Source organism: Loxodonta africana, chromosome 7 (assembly GCF_030014295.1).
Source record: "Loxodonta africana isolate mLoxAfr1 chromosome 7, mLoxAfr1.hap2, whole genome shotgun sequence".
NCBI classification, from domain to species: domain Eukaryota; kingdom Metazoa; phylum Chordata; class Mammalia; order Proboscidea; family Elephantidae; genus Loxodonta; species Loxodonta africana.
This window is the reverse complement of record NC_087348.1, coordinates 101,149,966-101,161,330: the sequence shown is the minus strand read 5'-3', so window position 1 is coordinate 101,161,330 and position 11,365 is coordinate 101,149,966. Positions and strand designations below refer to the sequence as shown.

General features: G+C 39.3%; 1 protein-coding gene across 2 annotated transcripts in view; it reads left to right on the top strand.

Moving 5' to 3' along the window:
* Positions 1 to 53: 53 nt before the first annotated feature.
* PRCP (prolylcarboxypeptidase) overlaps positions 54 to 11,365 on the top strand; it is a 101,966-nt gene continuing 90,654 nt past the window's right edge. Inside the window, exon 1 of one of the 2 annotated variants that reach the window (XM_064288768.1) lies at positions 54 to 301. In XM_064288768.1, coding sequence (XP_064144838.1) covers positions 128 to 301 — 174 coding nt within the window. In that variant the 5' untranslated portion in view covers positions 54 to 127. The remainder of the gene's footprint in view (positions 302 to 11,365) is intronic. The other variant, XM_003418537.4, reaches the window with a different exon arrangement.

Below are 11,365 nucleotides of genomic sequence, written 5' to 3'. Positions count from 1 at the left end.
TTGGGTTTCCTGGGGGAGGAGCCGGGCCGCAGCGGGCGGAGCTTCGGGCAGGGCTGGGCTCAGGCGGCGCGAGTCTGCTCGCCTCCCTCCGGCTCTTCCACCCGCACAGCAGCCGCCAGCCTGAGCCATGGGGGTCTTCTCCCTCCTGCTTCTGTTTCTGCTCTTGCCACTCCTGGCGCCCGGGGCCGCCATTTCCCGATCGCCGGCCCTAAGGTACCTCGGCCGCCTGCACTTGCCAACCAGACCCACATCCCGCCCCTCTGTAGCCAGGAACTACTCGATTCTCTACTTCAAACAGAAGGTGAGCGGTCGGGAAGGGCGAGGGGTGCGGGGGTGTGTGTGTGTGGGCGGGTGGTAGTTGGAGCTTCGCTGCCCTGGGTCCAACCGCCCGGACCCGAGCCAGGTACAGCCCTGGCACCAACACATCTCCGGACTTCCCAAATTCTGCCTCCTAACCCCCGCCCTAGCCTGCACGCCGAAATTCAGACCCCCTAACGCCTGGGAGGGTTTGGTTTTTTTTTTTTTTTTGGAATGCCTGGGACCTGTCAGGCCATTGGCACACACTTTCCAGAGGGTGGCTCCTAGTCCCAGTTCTGTTTAAAATCTCTCCTCCCATTACCAGTAATTTAATACAGTCCCTGACTCCACACTCTTGATTCAGGCTCTTCTGTAATTGGCCGTGACTGTCACTTCAACTCTCCTTGCTCCCCAAAGACGCCCCAGTCCAAACCCTCTTGACCCCTTCGCCCCATTCAAATTACATAATGCCAACAATGGCCCCAACTCCACGGTGACAGTCATCTTTTGTCCCTAGGCATCCCCAAATACAAGTTCTAATAAACTTTACCTGTTAGATAATATCTAATATCTATCCAATCTAAAATGCCAGCCTTTTTTTTTATCCAACCTAAAATGTCAGCCTTCCATCTCATGCTCGCCTCAAAGTTGGTTCTGTAGCCCTTTTATTAAGAGTATTTGACCTTTCCCATTCTCTGAATGACTGAAAATATGAAACCCATGCTTGTAAAGGATGTGGTAGGTATATGTAAAGATTTGGTGGTGGTAGTGAGGGTAGGGGGGGTTAGTGTCTCTTTGGCTCTGAACATTGAGTTTAGAGGTTTAAGGTAGGCTTGATGCTGAGGTGGTTAGCAAGATTGGGTATTTCCCACCAAGCCTGGATGTGAAAGTAGGTACTGTGTAAATGACAGTTCCTTACAGCTCTGCATTTCTGGGAGCCTGTGTAGACATAGGCAGAGATCTGGAAAAGGTTGGGATTAGAAATAGTGAGAGTGTCTAAAGCTTATATTTAGGAGTCAGACAGACCGGAACTCCACCCTGCTAGCTGTGTGACCTTGTGCAGGTTATAATATCTCTCTGAGCCCAGTTTCTTGATCTGGATTGTGGCGATGGTTAAAATAAGAGCAAATAACACATTCCTAGCAAAGTACTGATGGCACTGGGTTGGGTAGCAAAGTACTGGCCTTGAGTAGGCACTTATTAAATGCATGGTTACTGCCCTATGTGAATTTCGATTGGAAATTTGGGGTAGAGGGATGGCATGTACTTCCTGAATAGCTTATAAGGAACCATTTTTAACACAGCTGTTTGAATTAGAGTTTATGAGCAAGAGAAAGTGTTTTAACTTTAGTAGAGGCACCAGGAAATGGAGGTCCTTTCCTCAGTTAACTCACTTAACTCTCCTGGCTGCAATTTCTGTATTTATAAATTGAAACATTTGGACTAGGACCAGCGTGTTTCATACTTTACTGGAGAAAATTAAGGGCTTTTTGGGGAGCTGTGGTAGAGGGATAGTGGGTGAAGGCCAAAGTGGAGGCCAGGTTAGGGTGCTCGAGCACTCCCACCTTCCCTGACCCTTTTCAACCAGAGCACTCTGCTTTATCTGTTTTATCTGTATATCTTCAGGGTTTCATTGCTAAAGGAAAATTGGAAAACTATTTGACTAAAGAATTTGTAAAATCCCTTTGGGAATGATGAGAAAGAACTATCAGCAAGAAAACGAGGAATAGAACTGTAGAAGGGGTTGAACGATCTGTTAGTTCCTAACTTATATCCGTTCGTTGTAAGTTCTTTTCTTAGCCACTTCACTCTTTAGAAATATATGTTAAGGCCAGTTCTTTCTCTGTTTTGGTAATTTGCAAAATCTATTTGTCTTTTTTCAGCTATCTTTGGTCCTGTGGTTTATATTTAGGACAAACATCCTTATATTTTAGGATACAGATTCCACGTATGTATTTACTACTGTAATAATAATTTTCGTTACATCAGTTCCAAGGGAGTTTTCTTTCTTTTTTTTTTTTTTAGAGAAAAATTTCCACACATGTATTTATTGTCTAATAATAGTTATATTAGTTGCCATTTTCTGGACCATAGATTTTTAGTTGGGGCTGTGTAAATTCAACTTTAATTTTTTTTTTAGTTAGAGCACGTGATTTTAACGTAAACTTGGTAAGACTTGGTTTTTGTTTGAAGTTTAGTTTTTGTCAAGTTTTATGATGATCTTTATCTGTAGTTATGTTTGACTGACTGAGCTAATCCTAGCTGTGATCATATGCCCACGGTCTCCCTGAGTGGTCTTGGTAAAAAGCCTTGGCCCATGGCCGTTTCCTTTCCCTGCTTACAACTCTTTCTTAACTGATTGCTTGTAGGATAAGGCCAAACCTCTTGGCATGGAATCCATTGTTCCTTACCACATGACCCTAGCTAACCTTTCCAGCTTCATATCCTCCCACAAATCCCCCTCTCCACCTCCATACACATACATTTTTAGCAACATAGAACACAGACCCAAGTGAATTTTACTGTAGCAGAAATTCTGCCTGGAATGCTATTCCTCTTCTCTACTTGTTAAACTCATACTTCTATTCCCAGCTCAAATGTCACCTCTTCTGTGAAGCCTTCTGGACTTCTTTAGGACAATTTAGTTGGTCTTTTTTTACCTGCACACTTACTATTTTGTTTTTTGTCCGTCCAGCTAGATAGTAGTCTCCAATACCTACCTGAGACCATAAAAATTGTAAAGTTTGTTGAGAGAGTCAGTGAATATGTAAAGTGTTGAGAGAGTGAGTGAATAACTATCCAAAGGAAACCTAAACAAAGCAAAGGCTACTATTATTTGATTGACACAAGTCATTTTTTGTTTCTTTGTAAATTGTGTGTTCTTCATTTTCACTGGAGTTGAATTTATTTTTGCTGAGTCGTTATGTTTATCTTGGTTTTTATTTTGAAGTATGGAATTGTTAGTTCTCTTTGTGGTTACCTTAATATTTACCCCTATTTTTCTAAGTAAAAACCTAACTTGTATCTCTCTATATCGCCTTGATTTCCTCTCCATGTGGAAGATCTATGCCTCCTGTATTTAGTCCCTCTTTATTGATTATTGTAATCTTTTACATAATGACATCAATGATTCCCTATTTTGGGCTTTTTTTAAAAATTAATCTTATTTTGTTTTTGTGATTTCCCTATCTGAGTTGATATCAGGATGTTCTGTTCTGCATCCTCGTGTTGTGTTGATGTCTGATATCATTGAAGTTCTGACCAAAGAATTTCCTTTAGTAATTCTTGTAGCTTTGGTTTGGTTTTAGCAAATTCTCTGCGCTTGCGTTTATCTGTAAATGACTTCATATTTCACCTTCATATTCGAGAGGGAGTTTTGCTGGATGTATGATTCTTGGCTGGCAATTTTTCTCCTTCAGAGCTCTATATATGTCATCCAATTGCCTTCTTGCCTGCATGGTTTCTGCCGAGTAGTCTGAACTTATTCTTAGTGATTTTCCTTTGTAGGTGACTTTTCACATATCCCTGGCTGCTCTTAAAATTTTCTCTTTATTTTTGGTTTTGGCAAGTTTGATGATAATGTGTCTTGGTGATTTTCTTTTGGGATCTATCTTGTATGGGGTTCGATGAGCATCTTGGATAGATATCCTTTTATCTTTCATAATGCCAGGGAAGTTTTCTGCCAACAACTGTTCTCCACTCTTTCTGTATTTTGTGTTATCCCTCCCTGTTCTGGAATTCCAATCACACGCAATTTATTCTTTCTGATAGAGTCCCACATGAGTCTTAGGGTTTCTTCATTTTTTTAAATTCTTTTATCTGATTTTTCTTGAAATATATTGGTGCCAACTGTCTCATCCTCCATCTCCCCAATTCTGCATTACAGTTCCTCAGTTCTGCTTCTCTGACTTCCTATTGAGTTGTCAAATTCTATAATTTTATTGTTAATCTTTTGAATTTCTGAATGCTGTCTCTCTATGGATTCTTGCAGCTTATCAAATTTTTCACTATGTTCTCGAATAATCTTTTTGATTTCTTCAACTGCTTTATCTGTGTGTTCCTTGGCTTTTTCTGTACATTGCCTTATTTCATTCCTAAGTTCATCCCTGATGTCTTGAAGCATTCTGTATATTAGTTTTTTATATTCTACATCTGGCAATTCCAGGAATATGTCTTCATCTGGGAAAGGTCTTGATTCTTTGATCTGGGGGTTTGTAGAAGCAATCATGGTCTACTTCTTTATGTGATTTGATATCGACTGCTGTCTCCGAGCCATCTATAAGTTATTGTAATGATTTATTTTATATTTGCTCACTCAGTCTTTTCTTCTTGTTTTGTTTCAGTACGCCCAGATGGGCTACTAGAGTGCACTAACTTGATTGTTGGAGACTTTGAATCACTTATATCCTATTACCAGCTGGTTTGAGCTGTTACCAGGTATATGAACCTGTGAGTCCATTCACTATCCTAATTTTTTGTTTCTTTTCTTTCCATTCTTCACAAGTTATTTTTCTTCCTTCTTCCTCAAATGTTGATTTGGTAGGGATATTTTTTTTTCTTTCCAATTGAGTTTTCTTTTTTTTTGAGAAAAATTTCCATGTATATATTTATTGCCTAATAATAGTTATATTAGTTGCCATTTTCTGGTCCATAGATTTTTTAGTTGGGGCTAACAGAATCAGGAGACGAGAGAAAAGATAGCATATCACTTGGATACATTGAGGCTGTGGGTACATGTGTGATGCCATTGTTGTAAAGGGCTCCCTGGGATGCATGGAACGTAGTTACAGTGTTTCACTACATTTCGTTCCCTGTCCCTTGTCTCCCTTTTCAGGTGAGAAGGTAAGTCCCGAGGGTATTTTACTGTGTGATGTAGTGGGGAAGAAACATGGTTCTTTCCAGACCACCATTTTTCTCAGTGGTAAAGTAGGGAGCAGTATCTACCAAGGTTGTTTTGAAGGTTAAATATGGTAACAAATGAAAGCACATTCACAGTGCCTGGAATATGGTAGGAACTTAAGGAAATTAATAGAGTAAATGCTGGTAGTTTCTTCCTCTCTCTACTGTAAAACCATGTTCTCTACACAGTGGTTACACATTTCAGATTAATCCAAACACATGGCAGTTGTGATAATGCCTCTTCTAGAAGCTAGTGGTCAGTCATCTGTTCCCAACTATTCCTTTCAATTACTGATTAATGCTTATGTTAGAACTCTGCACCTTGGCCCTGTTTTGTTAACTCAGCTTGTGGCCTCTGACTCCTGCAAGAGGCTTCCCACAGCTACTTCCTTGTCTGCTGTGAGATTTTCAGTTCTGCTTTCAATTCCTATTCTAGTTTCCCCTTTTCCACTTTTTTTTTCCCCACTCCATCCTTAAAATAACAAATGAAACAAATTCAGACAGCTGAAAAGGAACTTTTTTATTGTGGTTTAAGTGAAAGTTTACAATTCAAGTCAGTCTCTCATACACACACTTAGGCACACATTGTTATATGACCCTAGTTGCTCTCCCTACAATGTGACAGCACACTCCTTCTCTCTACCCTGTATTTCCCGTGTCCGTTCAACCTGCTCCTGTCTCTGTCTGCCTTCTCATCTCACCTCCAGACAGTAGCAACCCACAGAATCTCACATGTCTACTTGAGCTAAGAAGCACACGCCTCACCAATATCATTTTATGTCTTACAGTCCAGTCTAATCTTTGTCTGAAGAGTTGGCTTCAGGAATGTTTTAGTCTTGGGCTAACAGAGAGCCTGGGGACCATGATCTCTGGAGCCCATCCAGTCTGAGTCAGACCATTAAGGCTGGTCTTTTTACTAGAATTTGAGGTCTGCATCCCACTTTTCTCCTGTACCATTGTTCAGGGCAGTCATTGGTGGTAGACAGGCACCATCTAGATCTTCCGGTCTCAGGTTAATGGAGTCTCTGGTTTATGTGGCCCTTTCTTTCTCTTGGGCTCATATTTTCCTTGTGTCTTTGGTGTTCTTCATTCTTCTTTGCTCCAGGTGGGTTGAGACCAACTGATGCATCTTAGATTGCCACTTGCTAGCTTTTAGGATGCCAGACACCACTCACCAAAGTGGGATGCAGAACATTTTCTTAATATACTTTGTTATGCCAGTTGACCTAGATGTCCCCTGAAACCATGGTCCCCAGGCCCCCACCCCTGCTACTCTGGCCCTCAAAGTGTTTGGTTGTATTCAGGAAATTTCTTAGCTTTTATTTCCTTTTCCACTTTTGTCACAGTTGCCCTGATGAAAGTAGTTGTGGTTGGGCCTCTTGGAAGGACCTACGGCTGTTCCACCTCCTCATGTTTTTATTCTTTTTCAACTTCTCCATTTATTAGCGGTTTACTTATTGATGGCTTTCCTCTGAGGCCTCGGGTATGCTCTCACAAATATGTGAATTCTGAACTGAGTTCTATTTCCAGCAACGTAGAATCATTGTTGGAAGGGGTCTTAGAGACCATGTAGTTCACTGCTTAGATATGACGAATTGACCTCGATCTGGATTCTGGAGGATCAGGAACTTGATTTGGTCTTAGAGCTTGAATACGATAGTAGTGAAGAGCACAGCCTTTAGAGACAAACAGGTTTGGGACAGAATCCTGTTTTTGCTACTACCTGTGTAACTTCAGACAAGTTACTTAACCTTTCTGAGCCTCCATTTCATCATCAGTAAAATGGGGATGATTATCATCTCACAGATTTGTTGTGAAATGTGGTATGTATAAAGTGCTTACTTAGCATAATGTGTATTACTTAATAAACAATAAATGATAAATATTAATTTTATTTTATCTTACAGTTTCTTAATGTATATGACTTTAATTTACCCCCTTTTAACTCAGAAAAAATATTTAAGTCATTTCTAACCATACCTAAAATAATCTGTTGTTACTGTTGTTAGGTGCCATTGAGTTGGTTCCGACTCATAGTGACCATGTATGTACAACAGAATGAAACGCTGCCTGGTCCTGCGCCATCCTCACAGTCATTGCTGTGCTTGAGCCCATTGTTGTAGCCACTGTGACAATCCATCTCATTGAGCGTCTTCCTCCTTGTCACTGACCCTCTACTTTATAGGCATGATGTCCTTCTCCAGGGACGGGTCCCTACTGATAACAAGTCCAAAGTACATGAGACAAAGTTTTGCCATCCTCACTTCTGAGGAGCATTCTGGTTGTACTTCTTCTAAGGCAGATTTGTTTGTTCTTCTGGTAGTCCATGGTATATTACTCTGGAAAACATAAAAATCTGTGTGGACTTTTTTCTGTTACGTAAATAATACATACGTGTTTTTTTCTGTCAGTGGGATATAATTTTGCAGGCTGTGGCAGAGGCGTTTACTTTTTTTTTTCCTTACTTGAAGTCATTTTCTTTTGCACAGGATTCTGATACATAAAGAGAGGCCTTTGAAGCTATTTCTTTTTTTTTTTTCTATGATACTTTGAGTTTTGGTAAAATGTGGAGGGGAAAAATATAAGAATTGTATCCTTTTAGATTTTTGCAAGTACCTTCTCTTCTTGATAATAGTGTTATAAATCTAACACTTTCTGATTGCTGAGTTTTCAGTATTTTACCAGCCTCTGTTACCATGGTTAATGCTAAAATACAATTTCAGTAAAAATTAATTTTACGTTTTGCACTGTCTTGTTTATATCCTTCTGTCAGCAGATTGTGGGGACTTTGTGCTTTAGGGGGTTTAAGTACTTAACACATTTTGAAGCTTTGGGTTCTAGGATCAGCTCTGCCTCTAACTCAGTTCACGACCTGGGGTAAGTTGCCTGACTCTCCAGATTTCAGTCTACTAATTTGTAAGATAAAAAGATTGGATCTGTTGATCTCTGATGCATCTGTAATTCTGTTTCCTGAGTGCTCTGTCTACATTGCATTGCATTAGGGGTAGTAGGCACAAGGGCATAGGCTCTGTATTATGTCTACTGTTAACTGCCTTCAGTGAATTGGATCTAGCCAATTTTTCCATCTTGACTTTGAATAAGACACAGAAACATGTGAAGTGTTTTTGAAATTAAGAATTAGCTTTACCATTGACACAGTATTTATAGCATAAAGCATTGTATTTATGTTTATGATTTTAAAGTTTGCTTTGTTTTCAGTGGGTTGGACAAGAAAGAAGAACCATAGGTAAGGAAAAGATCTTGAATATGTAAGTCTTATCTTATTTGTCTTCATTCCCAGTGCCTTGCATGGTGCCTCCTACATGAGCTCTCAATAAAGATGGTTTGAATTGAAAAAAATTGACCGTGAGTTAAAATGAACTAGGAATAAGAGGTGGAAAAGAAAATGAAATATGCAGGCATAGGTGTCTAAATGCATCAATAATAATGATCATCATCATCATGATAATAATTGCTACCATTTAGTGAAAATTTCATATGCCTTAGGTTCTATGCTAAGCACTTAATATTCTGTTGCTTAATTCCTACAACTGCCCTATGAGGTAGATACTGTTATTATCCCACTTTGTAAGTGAGAGAACTGTCATACAGAGAGGTTAAGTTACATGTTCAAGGTATGCTGCTTATCTGTTTTTGTTCTACTGAAAATAAACTCTGATAAATTTTTACTGCTACAATGAATGTCATTACCTTGTTTGTTGTACTAGTCAGGATAGGCTAGGTTATGCTGCTGTAGCAAAACTCCAAAGTTTCAATGATTTAACCCCACAAAAATTTGACTCATACTTTAATGTCCAATGAGAGGAGCAGGGAGCTCTGGTCATCACATTTATTCAAAGATGAAAGGCCCAGTGGAGGTATCCTCTCAACATATGCTTTTACAAACACTGTAGCAGTGGAAAATGGACAAGGAGGGTTTTTGTACCAGTGTTTAAATGCTTCCAGCCTGGAAATAAGTTATATCACTTCCTCTCATTATTCATTGTCAGAACTGGTTACATGGCTGTACCCAACCACAAGGGAGTAGGGGAACTCTGTAGTGCCTAGAAGGAGAAACAGCGCTGATGACTACCATACTTAGTTACTTATCCACCCATCCACCCACCTACCAAACCAAAATGAAACCCACAGCTGTGAAGTTGATTGCAACTCATAGTGGTCTTATAGGACAGAGTAGAGCTGCCCCATAGGGTTTTGAAGGCTTTAAATCTTTACGGAAGCAGACTGCCACATCTTTCTCCTGTGGAGTGGCTGGTGGGTTCTAACCACTGCACCACCAGGGCTCCTTATCCACCCACCTATTCAGTGTTAGTCCAATACCTTTTATATATCAGACACTGGGTGAGGTCCTGGGAGTCAGAGATGATTACATCTTGGAGGACTTCACATTGTGTTTGTTGACCATTCCAATTGTACCTACTCAAATTTATATCTGAAAGACATGGAAAAGCACTGATGAAACAAATTTGTAGTGGCTTGGCATTCATATGGCTGCAACTGATAGATTGTGTCAAAACATATTCTTGAAATGAAGCTGGTCTATTTAATAGTCTCTTCCTCAATTTGCCATTATCATAAATAGTTTACTGACCTGATGAATATAAACATTGAAACATATGATAAAAGAATTTATTTATTCATACTGTCATTTAGTGATTAAAATAATTGTTTTTCATAGCTTTTGTTTCAATAAATAGAAACAACATTGGTATAGAGATTTATATAAAGAAAAAACATTTAAAGTCTGGTTTGGTAAGTTGCTGGATAATTGTTCATCAAAAAGGACCATTCTGCACTGATATTTTTTATTACCTATTTAGAGACTATGTATGTGACAGCAGGATTTATAAAAATGTTTTCTTTTTGGTTCATAATTTAAGAAAAGCCCTAATTATTGTTTATGAACAGCAAATGAGTGAATACGTTGATTATATACTCTGGCCTAGTCATTATGCTAGGCTTTTTTACATACTTAAAAAAATTTGCAATCAATTAAAATTTTTTATTGTGGTGAAATTCACATAACATAAAATTAACCGTATTAAATTGAACAATTCAGCGGCATCTAGTACATTTACAATGTTGTGAGACCACCACCTCTGTCTTGTTCCAAAACATTTCCATCATTCCAAAATAAAACCATGTACCCATTAGACAGTTTCTTCTCACTCTCCCCTTCTCCTAGCCCCCAAACCAAACCTAAACCTGTTGCCATAGAGTCGATTCTGACTCGTAGGGACCCTGTGGGACAGAATAGAACTGCCCCATATGGTTTCCAAGGAGCGCCTGGTGGATGTGAACTGCCAACCTTTTCGTTAGCAGCTGTAGCTTTTAATCACTACAGATTTGCCTATTGTAGACATTTCATATAAATGGATTATACAATGTGTTACCTTTTGTGTCTGGCCTCTTTCACTTAGCATAATGTTTTCAAGGTTTATCCATGTTGTAGCATATATCAGTCTTTCATTCCTTTTATGACTGAATAATATTTCACTGTATGGCTGTATCACAATTTGCTTATTCGTTCATCTGTTGGTGGACTTTTTTTGAGTACCTGTTTTCAGTTCTTTAGGGCATATACCTAGGAGTGGACTTTTTGGGTTTTATGGTAATTCTATGGTTAACTTTTTGAGGAACCACCAAGCTGCGTTCTACAGCAGTTGAACCATTTTACATTTGCACTAGCAACAGGCAAGGGTTCCAATTTTTTCACGTCTTCAGCAAAACTTGTTATTTTTCTTTTTTTGGGTGATGGCTATCATAGTGGGTATGAAGTGATACCTCATTGTGGCTCTGATTTGCATTTCCCTAATGACTAGTGATATTGAATGTTCTTTCATGTGCTTATTAGCCATTTGTCTATCTTCTTTGGAGAAATGTCTATTCAAATTTTTTGCCCATTTTTTAACTGGGTTGTTTGTTTGTTGTATAATCATTTTTTTGAACTGATGGTGTGTTTTAATCACTACTCCAGTCTGTCTCCCGATGTTTCTGCTTGGAAGCTCTGTAGTTCTGAAACCAGAGTCACCTGCTCAGATGATGATTTGCATCCATTTTTATCCTGGTGGCATTATTATCATTAATAAAAATATTTGTGGAGGGTCTGTGTATGTGCCAGGTGTGGTTCTGGAAAGAACAGATGAAC